This window comes from Capra hircus, chromosome 20 (genome assembly GCF_001704415.2).
Source record: "Capra hircus breed San Clemente chromosome 20, ASM170441v1, whole genome shotgun sequence".
NCBI classification, from domain to species: Eukaryota; Metazoa; Chordata; class Mammalia; order Artiodactyla; family Bovidae; genus Capra; species Capra hircus.
In genome coordinates, this window is record NC_030827.1 from 28,346,428 (window position 1) to 28,370,203 (window position 23,776).

Genomic DNA, 23,776 nt, shown 5'->3' on the forward strand with positions numbered 1-23,776 from the left:
CCAGCTCACACTCACTGAAAAACTTTGTGATTGGAGATGTCTTTTAGAAAGTCAATCTTCTAACAATGAATAGGAAACAATATGAGCAAGAAAGATGAAAGGAAAAAAAATATTCAATGACTGCTTTTCACCAGAGACCTGTGCTGTGCTATAACTTCATCTGAATTATAACCTTAAAAAGCAGATGCCTTCCTGGGAGCCTCCAGAGCCATGGACCACCCTTCTCTACCTTGCCTTTTGCCCCAGGAGGCTGACCGTATGGACTTGATCAATAATTTCCCTTGCCCTCTAGTTTCCGGTAGAGTTTGGCCAATGAGGTGTCCCAGCAGGGCGTTTTGCTTGGTTCCACCCCACAAGGGCCCCCTGGACTGTCTACGTCTCTGAATTGATGCCATGACTCCTTTCATGGAGCCACGATCAACTAGAAATGACTCTCCTAACAGGTTCTCATAACTGCTTTCTCTTCTTGTCTTTAGGGACTGCAGGATGTATAACAGCTCTGGTGCTACTAGATCCAGGCTATTGTCCTACCTATGATTTCTCAATAACCACACTTTTGTAAGTAATCTAATGTGTATATCTACCTAGATACGTATAAGATCTGTATGTATGTATATGTACACTTATATACACATGTATACGTACACATGGGGCCTTCCCTGGTGGCTTAATGCTAAAGAACCTGCCTGCCAATGCAGGAGATGTGGGTTTGATCCCTGGGTCGGGAAGATCCTCTGGAGTAGGAAATGGCAATCCACTACAGTATTCTTGTCTGGAAAATTCCATGGACAGAGGAGCCTGGAGGACGAAAGTCCATGGGGTCCCAAAAGAGTCAGAGGTGACTTAGCAACCAAACAACACAATACATACATACACAGGGGTTAAAGAGACCGTGTTTTGCTTCACATCTTCTAAGCTAATGGCTTTTAAACATCCATGCTTTTCACAGCTTATTAAAATAAAACAACAACATTAATTGGATGAGAAAATGCTGTGCTGTGCTTAGTTGCTCAGTTGTGTCTGGCTCTTTGCAACCCCATCTGCTGTAAGCCTTCCTGGCTCCTCTGTCTATGGGGATTCTCCAGGCAAGAATACTGTGGTGGCTTGCCATGCCTTCCTCTAGGGGATCTTCTCGATTCAGAGATCGAACCCAGGTCTCCTGCATTGCAGGTGGATTCTTTACCGCCTGAGCCACTAGGGAAGCCCTGATGAGAAAGTGAAAGAAAGTGACGTTGGTCAGTCACGTCCAACTCTCTGCGACCCCATGGATTGTAGGCTACCACGCTCCTCGGTCCATGGGATTTTCCAGGCCACAGTCCTGGAATGGGCTGCCATTTCCTTCTCCAGAGGATCTTCCCGACCCAGGGATTGAACCCAGGTCTTCTGCATTGCAGGCAGACGTTTTACTGTCTGAGCTACCAGGGAAGTCCATGAGAAAATACTTGTTATATTTTAGCAGCTTAAGTGACCAAACAATAATGTAGTCACTATTACCTCATTTATGGAGAAGACAGTAATGTAGAATTTTAAGCCTTTACACTTACACAAAAAAGAATCTTGTGCAGACATGATCAGTATTTGGGACGACCCATATCTCTCCATGTTTGTGCAGGTCAGGTGAGGTGATCACTGTAAAAGGAAGATAAAATTAAAGAACTATTTTATTATAAATTACTATATTCCTTTTCTTAGAAATCCAAAAGCAAAACTGCATGTACAAATTAACATATGAAAAATGTTTCATCTTATTAAACTATCAAAAAATGTAAATAAAAACAGTGAAATGCCAAGTAGCAATTTTATGTTTGGAACATACTTAGCATAACAATAGGAAGGCAATCACTTTGTATTTATGATGGCAAACAGGTCCTGATTTGGAACTAGGTAGAGGGCAACCTAGCATCCTCTACAACTATTAAATGTTGAAAAACCTAAAAGACAGTTACCAGTGATTACCAAAACTCCCAACAGAAGAAGAAAAAATGAACTTTTAGCCAAAGTCAGACTTTAAAGCAAGAACAAAGGAAAGTATATGATATTGTAAATCACCTATCAATTTTCTATCCCAGGTTCAGAAAAGAATAATTTCAGTGTGGAACAAGAAAGACTTCCTGGGTTATCTACTCAGTGCTCAGTTCATCTTTCAGATTTTTCATGGTATTATACATTCAGACACCAACATAAAGAGGAAGGGGTACAGATGAACAACAGAGATGAACAATACTTGATCAGAAAGAGATAATTACTCTTCTGAGATAGCTGCGAAGAATAAAATATAGCACTGTTTGAAATCTTGCCAGTTCTGCTCTTTGTTTTAACCTTTATGATCTCTGTTGTATTTTCCATCTATGCTCTTCAAGATGGTCATAAGGAACAAAGCTTTCACTAGTCCATTATGAGCATTTCGTGACCACACTTACATTCTTAAATACTGGTAAGATTGAGAATAAATGCTATGGGGATTATAAAACTTTCAACTTACCTTCACATAAGGCTATGCATTTTAAGTTACGGCTTTGCAGGAACTGGGATTGCTGTCCTTTCTTCTGTGACTAAATTCCAAAAGAATTTAAAAATTAGAGTAAAAATGGAACAGTCACTCAAGTGAAAAGATCATCATTAGAAAGTCACTAAGATAGCACCAGAGTTTTAAAAAATGGCCTTTCTCAACTAGCAGTAATATCCTTGAGTTCTCTCTTAATGTCAATCTGTATTTGTTAGATCACTTAATTTCTGTACATAATCATAATTAAATCACTTTCAAAATAAGTGACCTGAAAATACTTAAAAGTTCAATAGCCACAACACAGAATCAGAACTCAAATTTAGTTTTACTGGAAGTCTAGCATCTCTAGAGGGAAACAAAGCTGCATTATCTTTTCAAATATCACAATGAATTTTTCTAGATCACCTGACTATTCAAAATCAACCCATTTTTATAACACATTAAGCCACAGAGGTTTTAGAAACATCTCATGAAGAAAATCTGGGGGTTTGTTTTTGTTTTCAGGTATTAGCTTAGCTACACTATTTTTTAAAAAAATCTAAAGTCACATTATTTATCAGATGGATTTTAATTTGTCCAGAATGCTTGTTCTCTCTGAAACAACAAGGGATTTGTGCTTGCTCTTCTCTATGCCTGTAATGTTCTTTCTTCCAGAGAGCCACATGGCTCATGCACTCATCACTTACAGGTATTGACTCAACTAGAACCTTCTCAGAGAATTCTTTTCCCATCATCCCATTTAACATTCATTCGAGTTCCATCTTCAACCCATAGCATTCAGCATCCTCTTTCCCTGATTTTTATCCAGAAGATTTACCACCATCTAACATTTTACTAAAATAAATAATTAATTTATTAAAGTTTTCCTGAATGTGGATGTTTTTAAAAGTATTTATTGAATTTGTTATAATATTACTTCTGCTTTATGTTTTGGTTTTTTGGTCCGTAGGTATGTGGGATCTTAGTTCCTTGACTAGGGACTGAACCCTTCCTGCATTAGGAAGGTAAATTCCTAACCACTGGACCATCAGGAAGTCCCATATTTAATTTATTTATATCCACTCAGTAGAATGCAGGTTTCAAGAGGATTTGTCCATTGTAGATTATCACTATAGCTCAATGACTAGATGTCCAGCATTTTAGTAGAAGCTCAATAAATATTTGCTGCATACTGATTGAATAAAGGCATCTGGATGATTATATTTTAGGGTGAGTTTTGTTTCTGTATGAGCAATGCCTAAAATAATTTTGCGCTAGAGTTCACCCATCAGAGACAGTCACCCAAGTTGCTATAATACCTGTGATGCATTGCTGTTTTTACTGCTTGAAGCCGGCTCATCCTTGGCTGACACCTTCTGCTTCTTGTTCATCCCTAAAAACATTAGCAAAGTGATAATTTAGGGACAAAGCTGTATGATGCAGCTCAAAATACAATCCATCTACACTGCCAAGTTCCACTTTAGGCAAAGGCTTAACAGCATCAAGCCACAGATGGTCAAAAAGGGCTCCTGAAGAATCAGCCACTGTGCCCTGAGCAAGGAGGGTGGAAAGTCAGTGGGTTTGGAAGTTCTGGTCAAGTTACAAAGTGGAAAATACAATTTGTTTTTCTTTGTGTTGAAAAGAAGGATAGGCTCACCTCTTGCATGACGTTGACATAATCAGAAAATTTTTAAAACTTAATTTTAAAAGGCTTTTAGGACCAAACTTTCATTCTTATCATCTGGTGATGAGAAAATAGATAAGGGATAGGAAATAGGAATGATTTTTTAAAAATATTAATACTGCCACTTCATGAGTTGCTGATATATGCTCAATACCTATAGAATTTACTATTCCTCCTAATAAAGGAAAACTAAGTCCTTTTGTCCATGATACTTGCAAATCTTACCAGACTCTGTTAACTCCATGGCGTTTTTACTGTGAAATATTCCAGACAAAATAGAAATAAAATTCCTATCTGTTTAGAATAGGTAGATTTGTAGCTATACTTAAAAAAAAAAAAAATCCTCATCTACTATCCTGAAGTTGAGACGCCCGTTTGTTGCTGTTTCAATAAAAGGCTTAATGAAAATGGGTAAAGCCAAATTGCAAATGGTGTGATGTAAGCATTTTCCAAAGTAGACATTCCCCCAAAGATGCAGACGTAGATGGAGTCAAGTTGAGAAACAGACTAAGGTTTCAGAGGCAGTTCTGAGGGAAGTGAAAGTGTATTAGTCGCTCAGTCATGTTTGATTCTTTGCAACCCCATGGACTGTGGCCCTCCAGGCTCCTCTGTCCATGGGAATTTCCAGGCAAGAATACTGGAGTGGGTAGCCATTGCCTTCTCCAGGGGATCTTCCCAACCTAGGGATCAAACCCAGGTCTCCTACAATGTGGGCAGATTCTTTTCCATCTGAGTCACAGGGATAGTCCTATCTGAGGGAAAGGCAGAGGCTATTAAATGCAGACGCTGGTCTGCTCTCTACCTCCTATACCTGCAGCCTTCAAAATCAAGTATGGAGGTACTTGAACTTATGGTAGAGGTTTTTACTTTTTCTTTTCATATCAAGGACACTTAAAGAATTGGATGAAAGCTATGGATCCTCTTTCCAGGTAGATGCATATTCACACAGACAAATTTCACATTCATTTGTATCCCCCACAAACCTTTCCATGAACCCATCTAAAGAGTCTGTACACCAGGATATGAAGCAGAAAATAGCAGCACTTGGTGATTTGCTGTGTTTTTCTTATCTATGCTGAGGTTGTATTTATTTATTAAAACTGGTTTTATATTACTTTTTTTTGTGTTCTGGTTTAGTAAGATTTAGAGTCTGACTTAAGCTGACTTGAATCATTGTCTCCACTGAACTATGTTATTTTCTTTCCTATGCTATCTTATTATTCTGATATTTATTTTCCTAGTGTTATTTGGGCATACCGTATTTTCAAAGATCACTGCAACAATATTTCTCAACAATATGCTTTCCAACTATGTGACTTCACTGCTCTTTCATCAGGAAATGGAGTCTAATTCCCGGCCCTTGAATCTGGAGGGCCTTGTGACTGCTCTGACCAGTATCTGTATATGGGAAGTGGCACCACGTGACTTTTGACGCTGAGTCATAACAGGCATACATGTCTTCTTAGGACACGTACTCTGGAAAAGGTCAGGATAGAACTGAGAAATCAGATGCTGAGCTTGAAAGAGTATGAACTTGGACAAAGGAATCAGAGAAGTGAGCCTGGTTAATGCTCCCCTAGTTATCAGACCTCTCTAAGTCTCCTTTCCTACAACATGACGATCTTGAGACTTACCATACAGGCACCTCATGAACAACATCTCCTGAAGTTGTTTAATGGAATCATGTAACCACACACACACACACACACACACACAAGCATATAAGCAAAACCAGCTATATATATGCAGTCTATTAAAAGTCTAAAAGGAAATGCACTCAACACTGAGACTGCAGGAAAGGAGGAAAATTTTTCATCTGTTATTTTATACCATTCTGTGTAGTTTCAATTTCTCTTTTTCTTTTTTTTTTTTGGAGGCTAATTACTTTACAATATTGTATTGGTTTTGCCATACATCAACATGAATTCGCCACGGGTATACACGTGTTCCCCAACCCGAACCCCCCTCCCACCTCCCTCCCCATACCATCCCTCTGGGTCATCCCAGTGCACCAGCCCCAAGCATCCTGTATCATGCATCGACCCGGGTCTGGCAATTCGTTTCACATATGATATTATACATGTTTCAATGCTATTTTCCCAAATCATCCCACTCTTGCCCTCTCCCACAGAGTCCAAAAGACTGTTCTATACATCTGTGTCTCTTTTGCTGTCTTGCATACAGGGTTATCATTATCATCTTTCTAAACAAAGAGCAAAACTACTTTATATTTAAACAATACATTTTTGTTCTTAAAAAAAAAAAAACCTGATCAAAGTGAAATATTCCAAAGAAATATTACAAAGAAAAAACACCCCAAATTTTTACTACCTAAAGATTACAGATGCTAACAATTTGGTCATCATTCTTGCCATATTTTGAATTCATGAGGCTCCTCCTTAGCACATGCTTTCAATTTATTCCAAAATTAAAACAATCTCATCAAAATATTAACAATAAATTGTCAACAAGTAGTATGGTTTTGAGGGTGTCTTTCTAAACCTAAGTTTTTCATATCATTTAAAACTTTTTTATGGGATATATAATAATACAACCCAGTTCAATGGACATGAATTTGAACAAACTCCAGGAGACAGTGAAAGACAGAGAAGCCTGGCGTGCTGCAGTCCATGGGGTCGCAAAGAGTTGGACATGACTGAGCGACTGAACAACAACATAATGATCCAAAGGTAAGAAGTTGGCATGGTACAGAATTACATTCAATGATAGTGGATTAATTTGTATATAAACTTTACAGTGCTCTCCATAACACTTTGTACATACTATATTATCAATGTTTCATGTAGATGGAATAAAAATAGAAATGATTGAAAATTAAAAGTAACATTAAAATTTGTCAATTTTTGAAATTAACAAAACATATATTCCCCATTATACACTAGGGGAAATATTATAAATTTTGGCATGTGAGCTTTGTTTTTATTTCTGACACTTATCAAATGAATTTAATACAAATACATCAAATAAGCTGTGTTCACTTGATAAAAAGGTTGTATGGCTCAGTTGGTAAAGAGTCTGCCTGCAATGCAAGAGACCTGGGTTTGATTCCTGGGTTAAAGAGAAGGAAATGGCAACCCACTCCAGTATTCTTGCCTGGAGAATCCCGTGGACAAGGGAACCTGTCAGGCTACAGTCCCTGGGGTTGCAAGAGTCAGAGACGACTTAGTGACTAAACCACCACCACTACCTGGAATATACAACAACAGCAAAACCCTAATAAATGTGAGGTCAGAAATGGAATACAAGCTTACCTGAGTAACCAAATGATATGCTTGACATTGGACTAAGATAGATTCCACTTCCATACATTGCACCGTGGAGCTAAAATGGAAAGAGGTAGGAGAGGAAGCTGTCAGTTCATGGTTTTAAATGTTAATATTTCACAAGGGAGGACCATCGTCTCATGCTGGAACACTTAGCTCTTAGAAAATGTTAAAGCCTTTATTCCAAGGTCTATTTGGAATTTAAAAAGAGTACTAATATCTTTGTCCTTAAAATTAAGAATGCATTGATATACGGAAAATGAAAGCCAAGGAATAAAATCCTTAGAAAAGATTTTCCATTCTATTGATGACAGAGAGTCACTTAGTATAATGTACCAGAGTAGAATGTTAATGGCTCTAAACACTGAAAACAGGCTGAAACATATGTGACAGAAGGCTGATTAGGACTCACCTATTTGTGTATCAATAAAATATCCTATTCAGATTTTCATTATACAACACTGTCACCCCATTATTCTCCTTCAAATTTTTCAAGTTACAGAGTGCTTTATTAACTGAAACTCTGACTAGTGTACTACTCAGAACAATTAAAACTCTCTACTATTACTTCCATGTTCTAGGACCCTCATACCCTTTTTATTGTGCACCAAATATTAATTCAATCAATTTGTATTTATGGGCATTTATATTTAATTGTATCATCCCAATTATCATCAGAGTTTATAATTTTGTACTGGTAACTGGGTTGAGGATCTCATTTCCTGACCTTCTTACATCATCAGATAAAAATGAGTGGGGTGGAATGCTGGAGATGAAGGGCATAAAGATGAGGACCACACCCACTAAATCCTGCTCATGTGCTGCCCTGGAGCTTGAAAGGCAGACAGCCTATGGCTCTTTGGCGTCCAATCTCCACTTCTCCACTTATTCTTAGCCCCACCTTTTCTTCTGTTGAAGTATTCACAGTGAGATAGTGCTCAAGAAATGTGTGTTGGATTAGCAGAGAGAATTCTTGTAAGGTTTTTACCTTTTTTGGGATTATCTTTTTCTTGTCATTGTTGTTTAGTCACTAAGTTGTGTCTGACTCTTTGCGACCCAATGGCCTGCAGCATGCCAGGCTTCCCTGTCCTTCACTATCTCCCAGAGTTTGCTCAAACTCATGTCCATTGAGTTGGTGATGCTATCCAACCATCTTATCCGCTGTCTCCCCCTTCTCCTCCCGCCCTCAATCTTTCCCAGCATCAGGTTTTCGTTTTTTTTTTTCTAATTAAGTTTAAAGTGATTTTACTATTTCTCATAGGGAAACTCAATTTTCTTTTTCTTTTCATCCCTATGTTGTATATAGATCAATTCTGCTTGACTTTGTGAAAATTACGAATGTCCATTAAAAAGTCAATGTGATTTTTTAAAGCACGCGTGCTTCACCCTTTGGCGAATAAAAACATGACACCAGGACTGCTTACTGAACTCCCATACTGAAGAATTATGAGATCGCGTTAAAGCATTCAGAAAATGTACCTGCAGTCGTGTATTAGAAGCAACAACCAGACCATTCCTCAAGATGGAGTGCCAGTTTTCAATGTGTGAGCCACTAAAACACAGGGAAAGAGCAGGAAAAGCAAAATCAGAAGTCAACGACGTTTTAATGGGGTCGCAATATAACAAGCCATGGTGCCTTCTCATAGCTCTGAGTTTCCTAGTCAAGTATCATGTAGTGACTGTCCTATGCTAACAACCAACTACTAAAAGAGGATGCTTTCCTACCCCCACATTTATGGAAGACTGCGCAGGGAACTCACACCCCTCAACAGTAAGCCATACTCACTGAAATGCAAAGGTGCTTCCGAAGAGTTTTTTAGCAGCTCTAAAATTGGATTCTTTGGCTGGTGGACTGCTGAGAAGAAGGAACTGATGGGGTGTATGCATGAACTTCAGTTGCTGCCATTTAAAATAAGGGCACAGGAAAACATATCAAATTTAACGTATTGTCTATTTTCAAACTATAATATTTATATTAATAGGATCATTCATTTAACAAAACCCCTGCATAAGTGATAAATCACATGGAATTGCTGATATGAAGGATAATTCTTTAGGCTAATGGAAAAGGAATAGGAGACAGACAATCCAAAGTCATTTATATTTAGCTTTGGAATATGCTATGTAATCACATTCAAGCAGATCTGTCTTCCTAATTACATTTCTTTTTGAGACTTTTATTACTGAATTCCCTAAGTATCACAAACCATTTGGGGAAATATCTGAGTTTGCTAAGCAGAAAAGTTAGTTCAAGATTTTAGAATTGCAAAAATTATCATCATTATGCTTTATTTGCATATATTTATAAAATCAGAAATTGCCAACACTCAAATTATAGTTTTCCCCTTTGTTCATAGGAAAAAAGTAAAACAGACTTTCTTGAATTAGCTGCTTGATACACTGCTTGACACAAATTTCTAACTGCTGCTATTCCACCCAAGATTATATGTACTTATATAGGAAATCTAACATATAGGAATCTCATAGTTAAGAGATTCAGAGATGACAGACAGACCTGAGATTTTAGATACTGCTCCTGGGTAACGACCAGAACTGAAATCAGACTGCATTAGCTTTTTTTCTTTTTTAATTTGTAAGCACATTAGGCCCATAAGTAAGATATCTGGAGTCAGTATCTTCTCTGATACAGAAAAGTGAAGCTGTGCCAACATTCAACTGACAATGATAAAAAGCACGCAATCTCTAGATAATGTTCTTTCTATCACATGTGGAATAACTAAATGATTTCACATTGACTCGGTTACTTAAAAGCTCAGGGCAGCAGCCTGAAATTGAATTTGGTTTCTTGCAAAAACTTGAAACTGGAGCACATATGTCATTTCAAAGAACTAGGCTTAGCCTGAGTTTCCTTCAATTTCCTGGACAGGCTGCCTAAAAAAATCACAACCAAGAAATAGTCCTCCCATTTCTGATTGTATATGTGAAGAAACAACTTACCCTGTTAACTGGCAGTTTCACAATATGTGACCTATTACTTGAAATAACCCTGAAATTAATTGAAATAATCCATCAGTCACAAATATACACCACATATATTTAAAGTTTTTTTTTTCTCAGTTGGTAAGTGATTAAAACTTATTTTTGCTGTGACATAAATTGAGTAATAATTATCTAATTACATCATTCTGCTTCACTTCCTGTAACAATTTAAAGAGCTGATGTAATTTAAAAAAAGATAATATTTTAATCTGAGAAAACAAAGAAGAAGCTCTTTAAAACTTAAGAGATATAACTTTTAATAACCACAATCTAAGATTAGAACTTGAATCACAATCTGCTTTCTCTGCTCTTCTCTACAATGTCTAACTAAGCATGAGTTTTCATGGAGATCTTTTTCCTTTCTATAAATATTTGAGCATCTTTGCACTGACACACACAGTGGTTTACATACAAAATGCTATTAACTGTATGTAAGACAATGAAGTTGAAAAAAAATTAAAACTTTAGGTATTTGACAAAACTAATTGCTTTATACTTGTCAGCATAGAAAATCATAACTAAACTAATTGTAAAACATGTTGGTAAATTTCCCTCTGCTTGAAAGAAGAGTGACTAATAAGTTCAAGGAAATGATCACAAATAATTAAAAGTGAAAAATCAAGCTGACTTTAGGGATAAAAAGAAAGATTGGATGTTTGAAATGTTTGTCTTCATTCTGAATATGACCAAATGAGAATTTGAAAGGTTAAAAAAGAAACAACTATGTGTTGTTTTACTCATCAGAATTTTAATAATAGATTATGAAAGGTACAAAGAAGAAAGACTTGTAAAACCTAATTTTTGTCATGATTTTACTAGAATAAATTTAATATGTTTTGTAAGGTTCTGTAAGTGAAAGTTAACTAATTATGATCATGAGTAGCCAGAGTCTTTCTCCTTTCCTAATCTTTACATATTTTTTAAAAAACTTCCTGGTTTTAGCATAGAATAAGTACTCATTCAGATCAATCTCATATAGTCTTCCCATTTGTCTTATCGTGTGATAATCATGATGAATCCCACAGCCTTTAGTTGTCAGTGATTTTAAAGAGACATACCTAAAACCCCCAAAGATACAATGAGTAGATACTATTTATTGTTTTCTTTTTGCAGATGAGAAATCAGAGGGTAAATTACTTGAAGTAAGTTGTAGAGCAAGATGAATGCTCAACCCACTTCTCAACTATTCTTAGTCTAACTCTTCTTCTAGCATCCATGCTGAGCTAATGCTGTGGCCCTCACCAGACTTTCTCTGAAACAGAACATCCTCTGTAGTCATCAAAACAAGAGTTTATCAAATTTATACTCTCTTTGCTATGGGAGCAAATTATACAAAACATACATTTAAGAAAGATTTTCGGTAAATGTTTGAAACACTTTGATCACTTAGTTAACTAGAAAATTAAATGAGCCAAAACGGCTTCACCATGTAATATAGTCAAATTTTTTAAATCTATAGAGTCAACCACTCAGTATATCCGTGTATTGCATATGACAGCATTTTCTTCCCCTTGTGATGTATAAGTTTTAATTAAAGTGAAAGTCATTAAGGACTCCTGGACTATAAAATCACCAGTCCTCATAGGATTGAGGAACTGTAGCATTGCAGGTCTCCACCCCCCTGCCTTAAAGCAGGCAACAGAAAATGATGCTGTTTTCATTAAGAGGAAAACTAAATTTTATACCATTGCAGTAAGGGATGAGCAAGGGGGTCTTGTTTATCCATCTGCTTCTTGATTTCCAGATATGGTGCCTGGAAAACAAAAGTCATTATGCTCCTTGATTTTTCTTAAATTATTTTACTTGTTTTTTGCAAAAGGAAAATCACCTTGAACAGATATGTCTAATCCAGCTAAACGTGAAGACTTGTTGTGACATGATAACAACGACCATTACCCTAGTTGCTTCTCCCCAAGATGACATGAACTCTGACTTTCCACACTGCACAAAGGACTTGCCAGAACATTTGGATAAAAGGCTTAAATCAAATTTCAACCTGGCTCCCATGCACTGGGCCAAGTCCCTAGACTCCTGCTGAATCTTTGCTCAAGAAAACCCAATGCTGCCAAAACAAAAGGTACCAACCCACACTGCTAACCATTCAGTAATTCTCTACTCACCTCCTGTGGAATTTTCTAGTTCCCCAAAGTCCCTTATTTTCACTTCTCTGTAGCCCCTTTTTGTTCCCTCCTTGTTTTCACCTTAGAAACCTTGGTCTCCTTGTTTTACAGAGAGGTGACCTCAGCTCACACTGCCACTCCCTCCTCTGCCGCAGTACTTGATTAAATCTGTCTTGCCACCTTTACAAGTGTATGGTCTCTCTTTGACATTTTTAACTTTTAACTGACATTAAAGCAAAACTTGTAATAGCTATAATTGTGCTCCTATCTGAGGGTACTGACACTGGGTAGATCATTCCATGAAAAATCTGGACAAGATGTACATAAGACAACTCCTTTTAAAAGTATTGATGGAATTCACCCAGACAACCTTTTCATAGAATGAAAGGCAATCTGTTTATGGCAATTTAGGTCTCATCTATAGGGCAGTACATTCTAGAAAATAGGATAGTATAATGTTATATTTATTTGGAGAGGTTTAAAGCATCTGATGCAATAAAACCTAACAGTATCCTTATGAGGTGTATGCTGAAGGAGGATGCAGCTTTACTCTTTACTATCTCAGCAGAGAAGAAACTGAGGCATCAAGCAATCAAGCAACTTGCCCAAGGTCACAAGCCACATCACTGATGAGGAAATTATACCACGTGGGCCTCCAACCTCCCAAGATGACACTCAAGCATCTCCATTGCCTCCTATTAAAATAGCTTACACATGACCCAGAATAAAGGAGGCAATTCTTGGCACAGAGCTGATCCCAGAGACAGAGTCTGCAGCTATTCTTAAAATCAAGAATGATCTGGATCTATACAGTACAAATACTCCATACCAAAGTCTTTGGTGACTGAAAGCGTATAATCATGGGTAAGATACTGCAGTAGGTTCTTTCTTCCCCCTCAGTGGAAATGCTTTGATTGTTTTCTTTTCCTTATACAAATAATACAAATAATTCCTTTTGTTTGAAAAGGAATTCGGATAATGTAGAAAGGGCATAGAAAAACTGCTAGAAAGAATGATGGCTTTTAAGCAAATAATATAACTTGTGAATTAAAAGATCTATTTACCATTGTCTGACACCTACTATTTGTTGAATGAATGAATATTTGACTTCATAAATAAGTATCACAAGAATTAAGAATAAAATTTGGGAATATAAAAATGTATTTTGTCAGGACATCTGCAAATGGAGTAGATGTGATGGTGGGGGGAGGGGGCGTGGCACAGAAGCTTTGTGGGCCCCAAGACTGGAGAAATCACTATTCCTTCCCCAGAGAAAGGCAATGACTGAGAGTAACACTTATTATAAACCTGCAAGGGCCTCTAGGGCAATGCAAGCCTTGAAAGCACCATATGCAAACTGAACCCACAATGCGTGTTGTTGTCAATTACAGGTTATTAATTTCTACTTATAATGATGAGCCTTAAACCTTTCTCCAAGTCTTTGGCAGCAGAAAGGCCTCGATAATTCAATAAGATGTGCTTTTCCAAGTGTTGGACTATAGCCCAGTGACATATTAGACTTTTGTAATAAACCCAGATCCTTGCTCATCAAACTCTTCCACCAAAGCCTCCCTAATGGCCAAAAATATAAGCTCTCAAGGAGTCTGGTGTCTTTCAAAGTTGTTTTGAGATTTTGTATAAATATTCAATATTTGTTTTTATTTTAACATTACAATGATGTTTTGAAATTACTACCATTAATTAAAGCTGACAGTCTAGGAAGATAGTACCAGATTTAACTTTTGCCTTAAGATATTCCAACAAATTCTCATCTGAGTTTGAGAACAGAGAGTTAGGATTATATTTATGCAATTACCCTCCAAAGTCACAGTGGTAGCATGCCAAAACACTGATGTGATTTCATTAAAACATCCTAGTACAAAACAGTTTTAAATTTTTTATGATTTTAATTATACTCTCACACAACAGGGAAGTCTTCATTTTACTGCATGGTCAGTACTCTCAGATATTTTAAAAATATCATTTCACTCAAGCAAAACTGAACTGTATAAGACCACAAGATGATATACTTACTTGTGTCATTTCTCTAATAGAAGTTATGCTATCCAATGCTTTCATTACTCGATCATAGTTCTTCTTCTGTTTGAAGGGGGAAAAACAGTATTCACTACAAGCCTTTGCAAGTCTTCACATCACTAGGCAAACATATTATTTCTGCACCTGAATTTTCCATCAGGGTCAATTTGAAAGCAATGAGTGTGTTGTGTACATAAAAGGGAAGACTTTAATAAGATGGCTCAAGGACATAGCATTTATAACTGAGTCAGAGGGAAGAAAAAAGAAAACAATGCCAGTTTTAGCGTAAGTATCAGTACATAAAACCATGTTCAGCTTACAGGGGAAAAACTCTTAGTACAAAAAAGCTATTAGGCTCCTGATTTTTGTTTTCACTACTAAAAAGTTAAGCCATGATGAATAGAGTAAGCACAGAATCCTTCTGAAACACGAAAATCCACTTTAAATCTTATAATTTCATCTTGCTTTTATTTTCTGTTGATTAGAAGGATGTTACCAAAAGAGTGTGACTAGTAAATGTGTAAATGAGACCATACGCTCAACAGATAATTCATTTTTAAGAATATTGTAAATATGTGCGCTATTACCATTTATGAAGGAAAGTTTTTCCTAGGAAATTTTATACAGTCATTGTTTCCATAAAATGATTTCAAGATGAGTAATAATAGAAACTGAAGCAATTTTGTCTCTCATGCAACTTGAAAATTGTGTTATTTCAGAAGAATTCTGCCTAACCTCCATGAATATTTACGAAATTGGTGTCTCAAGAAATGACAGCTGATCAACAATAGTAATTAAACTTTTAGTAACCTTCAGATAACTGGGGAGGGAGAGCGGGGAAGGCAAGAGAGGGTAAAATAAAAATACGAAAGAAAAGGGAAAATTTGTCCCCTTACCCATGATCCTTAAAAATGAGACTACATATGTTATAATCTCAAAATAATATGTAATGAAGTTAAAAGTCATATCGACCATTATAAACCAATTAATTATAGCTATTTACCTACCTTCTGTGCAGTTGGAATAAGTAAAGATCAGCATGGGATGGAATTAAATGGGTCTAGTTTCGTGACAGTAAAGTTAGGAAAGTGATTTTAAAGGAGAAAAGGAAAGAAGTAACAGGGTACATGAAAGACAAGGTGGAAGTAAATCAAATGTGTGGAAAAGAATCATATTTGCTAAACAGATACAGAGTTCACGACAGGTCGTGGATTTGATGAGACGGTAATTTAGCTAAGAAAGAAGAAAGCTAGTGAGACTGAGTCTCAATTATTATTACAGGAAACGGGTGCTATGCAGGGGTAATTACTTACCCTGGGGTTGAAGGCCAGCATCTGAGGATCGTTAGGATCTACCACCGAAGGATATGGCTCGAAAATGACAACTTTTCTAGGAGATTCCAATGCAGACCTACACATGGATACTAGTAGATCTACCACCTTGAAATACACACATAAGATAGTTACTACCCTTCAGGTTTTATTAAGAGTTTTGCCATTGTTTCTCCCTCTCATGGTAATTAATTGCAAAGACTCAAGATAGCTATTAATCTCTGAAGTCTTTAATTTGTGGCTTTAGACTAAGTTTGACCAAGCTTGACTATTAATTTAAAGTAATTAATACACGTTGCTTCCAACTACTCACATTTTAATATCTCTGTCTCTGTATCTCTTTGTCATAAATACATACAATGTGCTAACAGTGTTGCAGGCTCTATGGCAAGACAGTGCACAAGACAGGCCCTTGCTCTGGTGGAATTCACATTTCAATGGAGAAAGTGTGTTGAAAAAACAGTTAAACAAATATATGCTTAAAGACAGTTCCTGGCAGTGTCAGATGCTATTAAAAATAAAGCAGGCTTACGAGACCACGGCAGTAGAGAGGACTGTTTCAGAGGGGCTAGGAAATGTGGTGATGATTCTACAGAGACATGAACAAAGTGGGAGAGGAAGACGTGTGACTATCTAGGAAGAAACCATTCTAGGTGAAGGAAACTACCGAGAATGAGTCCGACCTACTCCAAGAAAAATATCCTGACATCATCTCACTTCTTCCTACTCTCCTCTGACAAGGGCCATTAAAGACCATTGGCTTGTTAAACAAGATGATTTTATTCCTATGTTCTTCTATGATTCTTCTGGACAATTTTCTAAGAGGCAGTAGTATGTAGCAGTTAAGAGCATGGCTCCCTTCCCTAATTCCCAAAACAATATGCTCTAGCAACCAAATCAAGAAAACCAATACTAAAGTAGAGAGAGCTCATCAGAACACAAGTATCTACAGTGTGATAACAAGAGGCCTCATAAGGAAGCAGCTGACTTAATCTTTATAAGGAAAGACAGCACCAGAAAGTTTTCAAACAGGCATTTAAACAATGCACAGTAAGAGCAGGATGATTTTTGATTCTTAGAATGTGGTTAATGAAGAGGCACTGTGACCTAATGACAGTGGGGCTCACTCTGACGTGTGTATACTCACAAAACACATCCACCCAATTACAGCATCCAGAATTTCCAGTGACTGAAAACAATTAGCAACACTCAAGCCATAGAGTATAGGATCTATAAATAACACCCCCCAAAGTACACAGACATAGATACCGCTAGGACTTACTCAGAAAATGATAAAACTAAAACAGCTAATATGTCTCTACTACATTATTCCATTTATGTGTGTATGAGCACACAAACTGGATTCTAAGCAACAGGTATAATAATAAAGATATAATACATAAGAGAAGACTCTACACATGGACATCACCAGATGGTCAACACCGAAATCAGATTGATTATATTGTTTGCAGCCAAAGATGGAGAAGCTCTATACAGTCAACAAAAATAAGACCAGGAGCTGACTATAGCTCAGATCATGAACTCCTTACTGCCAAATTCAGACTTAAATTGAAGAAAAGTAGGGAAAACCACTAGACCACTTAGGTATGACCTAAATCAAATCCCTTATGATTATACAGTGGAAGTGAGAAATAGATTTAAGGGACTAGATCTGATAGATAGAGTGCCTGATGAACTATGGACAGAGGTTCGTGACACTGTACAGGAGACAGGGATCAAAACCATCCCCATGGAAAAGAAATGCAAAAAAGCAAAATGGCTGTCTGGGGAGGCCTTACAAATAGCTGTGAAAAGAAGAGAAGCGAAAAGCAAAGGAGAAAAGGAAAGATATAAGCATCTGAATGCTGAGTTCCAAAGAATAGCAAAAAGAGATAAGAAAGCCTTCCTCAGGGATCAATGCAAAGAAATCGAAGAAAACAACAGAATGGGAAAGACTAGAGATCTCTTCAAGAAAATTAGAGATGCCAGAAAATACAAAGTGTTGGTGAGCATGTGGAGAAATTGGTACCTCTGTGCAGGGTTGATGGGATTGTAAAACGTACAGCCACTACAGAAAACAGTCTGGAGGTTCCTCTAAAAAGTTAAAAAGTAGAAATTCCAGAAGGGTCCTGCTGGAAGTGACTATCCCACTTCTGGGTACATAACCAAAAGAATTAAAATGAAAACATCTTTAAGAGATGTTTGTACACCCATGTTTACGGCAGCATTATACACAATAGACAAGAGATGAAAGCAACCAAAATATCCATTGATGGATGAATGGATAAACAAAAGGCTACAGACACATATAATGGAATATTATTTAGCCTAAAGAAGGAAAAGTCAGTCACCTCTTACAAAATGGATGAACCTTGAGAACATTATGCTAAGCGAATAAGCCAGTCACAGAAAGTCAGATACTATTGACTATAATCATGAACCATCTAAAGTAATCAGATTCACAGAAACAGAAAGAAGGGTGGTTACCAGGGATGGCGGTAGGGGAAAATGGGAGTGTCTGAACAGGTATAGAGTTTCAGTTCTGCAAAGACGAAAATGTTACAGAAATCTGTTTCACAACAATGTGAATATATTTAACACTACTGAACTGTGCATTTAAAAATGATTAGTGTAGTAAATTTTGTTATGTCTTTTTTACAACAATAAAAGAGGCAAAAAATGGATACAATAATAATCTGATAAATGTTCCCCTTTCAATCAAATATTTTAATTAAATACCTTGAGCTGAAAGCTTCAAATCAAAACTACCCAAATAACTGCATTGTTTCACCAGTAATTTCAAAGTAAATTATAGTGAAAATAATAGATGTAGGGGTAGAGAATTTAACTAATAGAGTATTTTTGTTAATGTACATCCTAAACTAACTTCAAAGTAACAGTACAACTACTCTGGCAAAATTCCATGCTGTCCACCAAAGTTTCATACATTGCTTCCAAGGTATCATAGGGCTACTGCTTGGAAGCAACTGCTCTGCAAGCAATATTTCTACCCTTTTTGTCTACATCAGATCATATGACTGATCTTAACCCATGGACAGTAGCAGAAAAGGGCTGAGCTGATGGACAGACAGTGCTCCTTACCTCTCTTCCCCTCTACTATACACCACATGTTGAAAACACAGCAGACCCACATGGTGGACCGAATCCATTTCCTTCAATGATGAGAGCTACCCAACAAACATTCTAACCAGTTGTATGAGTTAGAAATAAAAGTGTACCATATTAATAGTTTATATATTACAGTAGTCAGATTTGGAATCTTGGCACAAAGAAAGGTTTATACTACAGTTTTTGAATTTGTATTCTATTTGCAGATGATAACTTTTCCATGGAATAAAATGAAGTAATTTTTTGGAGAAGAGGTAAATTTAAAATTGTAGACCACTGGCTTTCAAGCATTTCAATAGTAATTTCTTTTTTGTTTTTTAAGAAAATTGTATGTAAGAGCCTCAGTACATAAAAGAAATAAAATAAAATGGAGCTGCCTTCTAGTTAAAGCAGTATTTGGAGGCCTGGAATTCCAGCTGTTGACACACTCTCATCCCAGACCAGTCTCCTGCAGATTCCTCTAAGGAATGTTCATGCAACCTCCAGAGCTCCTCAGAGCCCCATGAAAAATTCAAGAGTCAGCTGATGAAACAAGACCACAGAGATACAGTGCTATTTAGAAAAAGAATCCAATTACACGTCATCTCTAAGATTACAGCCAGAATACTGGGGTATATCTTTAAAGAAGTTAAAAGAATATTCTGCATTGGCATTCAAGTAGAATCACTAAATTCTCTAAAAATTTTTTTTTCGATATTGATCTTTAGAGCTGAATCATTAAATTGATCTAAGTGAAAACTTGTGTCTTGTTACTATTGTTACATAATCCAAGTATAATTTCACTTTAAGATCCATTATTTTTAAACATGTATCTATAATTAGAGGGGAAAAAAGCACCTATTATTCTATCAACTTAGCCTCCTGTTAAGAGGTTAATCTTCCTTCTAATCAATGTGCCTTATTTCTAGGCTTTACTTTCTTCCCTGATTAAACTGTATGAAAGACAATTTATATCCAGTAAAATGCTTAAGTATTAACCATACGACTCAAACAATTATACATATACATACACACATACATATATACCCATGTGAAAATACATGTATTTGTGTATGTATATTCATATACACCTGTGTAAAGTTTATTTTTACATAGCTATACATAGCATAAAGTATCTTTTCTTTTTTGAGCAATATTAGTTTCCAAGGGATGAGAAAACCTTTTACATTAAAAAAAAAAAAGACTCACCACAGTCAGATAAATTTGAGAAATCCTCCAAATATAGGCTAGTCATTTTCTTCAGTTTAAGAGATTCTTAGAGCTTTTAGTATACAAATTTGCACACACTGGATGCAAAGGTAATATTAAGCTGTATTTTTAAAGTTTATTTTAATCATGGACTCATTTTTTCCATATCACAACTGGTCAATGTTCTACTGTTTGCTTCATTTTCATTTGTAACTCATTACATCACAAATACTACCCTTAAAATGTCATCAAGTGTTTGCATCTCATTTTAGCTCATCAGTGAAATAATTAGGTTAAGGGAGTGTAAGTCCACGAGGCCTGGGCTGCCTGTGTTAACTGCTTTATCTTAGTCTAGTGTACCACCTGTTACACAGCAGGCATTTGATATTTACTGCAATGATGACCATATGTCTCTTGTATGATCATTCTTCCCACCCATCCTTGTGAATTTTTAAAAATTCTCTTACATTTAGTTTCCTTTGATTTTTAGTAAGGTAAATATTTTCTCATGTTTCTTTACTAACTACAGGTTCATATTTGTGAACTGTGCATTCATTTCCTGTATTAATTTGTAATGATATTCATGTTTTTCCTCTCAATTTTTATGAGCTTCCGTGTAATTAAGTTAGTAGCAAAATACACTTTTTCATAATTAGCTCTTAGTGCTCACTAGTTTTTTCAGGTAAAAGATGTAAAATATGTATGGACTCAGATCTGTTGTTTTTTTCTTTATGATTTCTTATATGGGCATAAATGCATGAACCAGATGCCCTACATAAGCTGTACAGGCTTAACGTGACTCTTCTCCAGTTGAGATATAATACTTTTAAACACTTACAAGGTAATACTTAAACTTTTAAAGTACAAGTCTTTTGGAATTTGATTTTGCACACAAGTGTAAAGACCTAAAAGTGTTTCTTCCCTGCAAGTCAGTTGTTTCCACCATACTAAACCATTTTTATTTTATGACATGATGTGATACCTCCCTTAATATATAAAAAATGTATTTAAAACTTGAACAATTATGGGGATTACCAGACTTTCTCGTCAGTACTTTCCTTGCCAGTACTGTATTTTGTTAAAATACTACAGAATTACATAATATGGTTTTGTGTTTGGTTGGTCTAGCCTCCTTTAATTAACATGCACTATTTTTTGATTTTTGGAATTTTCTCACCTATTAGTATTTCAGTCATGTTCAATAAATGAACAAAAACTAGTTGAAATTTTAATGAATTACATGATGTAATACATTTTGGCATCTTTACAATTGTTTTTTTTTCCTTTCCAGAAACATGGGATGCTGCTCTACTTCCAAGTTTTTTCTTTGTTTTTATATTTTTCTTCCTATGTTATAAACACTGCTATTGTAAAACTGGGTGCTCTCTTTTTATTACATGTTCTGCCTATTACCTTGTCACCTAAGTTTTAAAAATAAACTGGCTTCCATTTTATGGAGAAGGAAATGGCAACCCACTGCAGTGTTCTTGCCTGGAGAATCCCAGAGACAGGGGAGCCTGGTGGGCTGCCGTCTATGGGGTCGCACAGAGTCAGACACGACTGAAGTGACTTAGCAGCAGCAGCAGCAGCCCATTACCTTTTCACCTGAGTTTTAAAAATAAATTGGCTTCCATTTTATAGCACTGTAACTTTACAAATAAATTTTACAGAATGCAAGGGCAAGGGTTTCAGTAGCTCAGTTTCACCATGTGAAAAAGACATGCAATTATTTTTCAAACAATTAAAGTTGGTTTAACTTCTCTTGCCAACTGTAAAATGACAAAACACATTACATAAAGTTGGCAAACTGCAGTGTCTATCTAAAAATATCAAATGCCGGTTTGCTTTTTCAATGTATCAAGAACTATCAAAAATTTGCCCCCAAAGAAGGGTAGAATAAAAAATGTTTTCAAATCAAAACATAAAATAATTAGTATCATGTATTAGTACCTGAGCTCCAGTTGCTATTTCATCAGCAGCTTCATTCATTACTCCCAGGGTTTGAAAAGCAAATACACACAGCTCTCGTTCACACACTGTAGGCTACAAAAGAAAGGGGAATCAATTCAACATTTTTTCTTTTTACCATCTTCCAATTCCTAAAGTAAATGTATGATGTTCTTTAAAATAAATAGAAAATGCAAAGTTTTAGAATATTATTAATAAAGAGGAAGAGGGGCTTCCTGGTGGCTCAGTCATAAAGAACTGGTCTGCCAATGCAGGAGACACGGGTTCTACTTGTGATCACGAGGATCCCACATGCTGCAGCACAAGTAAGCCCGAGGTGCCACAACTACTGAGCCTGTGCTCCAGGGCTGCGGAGCCACATCTACTGAAACCCACCCATCCAGAGCCCATGCTCCACAACAAGAGAAGCCACCGCAATGAGAAGTCCACACAATACAACTAGAGTAGAGCCTCCACTCGCCACAACTAGAGAAAAGTCTGTGCAGCAACAAAGGCCTGGCACACCCAAAAATAAATGAAAATTTCTAAAAAGGAAGAAATACTATCCCAGAATCCCAGAAGTCGCTCAGTCGTGACCGACTCTTTGCGATCCCATAGACTGTAGCCTACCAGGCTCCTCTGTCCATGGGATTTTCCAGGCAATAGTACTGGAGTGGATTGCCATTTCCTTCTCCAGGGGATCTTCCCAACCCAGGGCTTGAACCCAGGTCTCCCACATTGTAGACAGACGCTTTACCACCTCAGCCACCAGGGAAGTCCAAGAAATACTATATATATATTAATATTATTTACACTAGTCTTGGTATGGAAGCAACCTAAGTGCCCATGTACAGATGAAGTTTTAGAATATTCTAAATGAAGGATAAAGGAGGTGTGGTATTTATAAATAAAATGGAATACCACTCAGTCATTAAAAAGGAAAGAATATTGCCATTTGCAAGAACATTACGCTCACTGAAATAAATCAAAGAAAGACAAATACTGTCTGACTTCACTTATATGCATCTAAAAAAAAAAAAACAAATGAGGAAGCATAACAAAAATATAAAGAGAGTCATAGACACAGAGAACAAACAGGTGGTTGCCAGGAGGGAAGGAGGTGGTAGGATGAGAGAAAACAGGTGGGGAGATTAAGAGGTACAAAATTCCATTTACCAAGTACATGAGTCATAGGGATGAAATGAACAGTGCAGGGAAGATAGTCAATAATAATGCAGTATCTTTGTATGGTGTCAGATAGTAACTAAAGTTACTGTGGTAATCATTTTGTAATGTACAGAAATATCAAATCACTACATTGTGCACCAGGAACTATCAAAATGTTCTATGTAGGTCAATTATACTTCAAAAACAAGTAAATTCATAGAAAAAGAGAACAGATTTGTGGTTACCCGAAGTGGAAGGGTAGAGGGAGAGGAAATTGCGTGGAGGTGGTCTAAAGGTGCAAACTTCCAATTACAAGATAAATAACTACTAGGGACATAACGTACAACATAATTAATATAATTAGCACTGGTGTATGTTATATATCAGTTCAGTTCAGTTCAGTT

The 23,776-nt window shown here is 36.5% G+C and overlaps 1 protein-coding gene across 2 annotated transcripts in view; it reads right to left on the minus strand.

Moving 5' to 3' along the window:
• PARP8 (poly(ADP-ribose) polymerase family member 8) overlaps nucleotides 1–23,776 on the minus strand; it is a 191,296-nt gene that overhangs the window by 11,015 nt on the left and 156,505 nt on the right. For both annotated transcript variants that reach the window (XM_018065626.1, XM_018065625.1), the window contains exons 16-26: nucleotides 22,209–22,301; nucleotides 15,924–16,049; nucleotides 14,608–14,673; nucleotides 12,139–12,206; nucleotides 10,412–10,460; nucleotides 9,240–9,352; nucleotides 8,933–9,005; nucleotides 7,442–7,511; nucleotides 3,805–3,878; nucleotides 2,483–2,552; nucleotides 1,545–1,629 (exon numbers count right to left, since the gene is read on the minus strand). In XM_018065626.1, coding sequence (XP_017921115.1) covers nucleotides 1,545–1,629; nucleotides 2,483–2,552; nucleotides 3,805–3,878; nucleotides 7,442–7,511; nucleotides 8,933–9,005; nucleotides 9,240–9,352; nucleotides 10,412–10,460; nucleotides 12,139–12,206; nucleotides 14,608–14,673; nucleotides 15,924–16,049; nucleotides 22,209–22,301 — 887 coding nt within the window. The remainder of the gene's footprint in view (nucleotides 1–1,544; nucleotides 1,630–2,482; nucleotides 2,553–3,804; nucleotides 3,879–7,441; nucleotides 7,512–8,932; nucleotides 9,006–9,239; nucleotides 9,353–10,411; nucleotides 10,461–12,138; nucleotides 12,207–14,607; nucleotides 14,674–15,923; nucleotides 16,050–22,208; nucleotides 22,302–23,776) is intronic.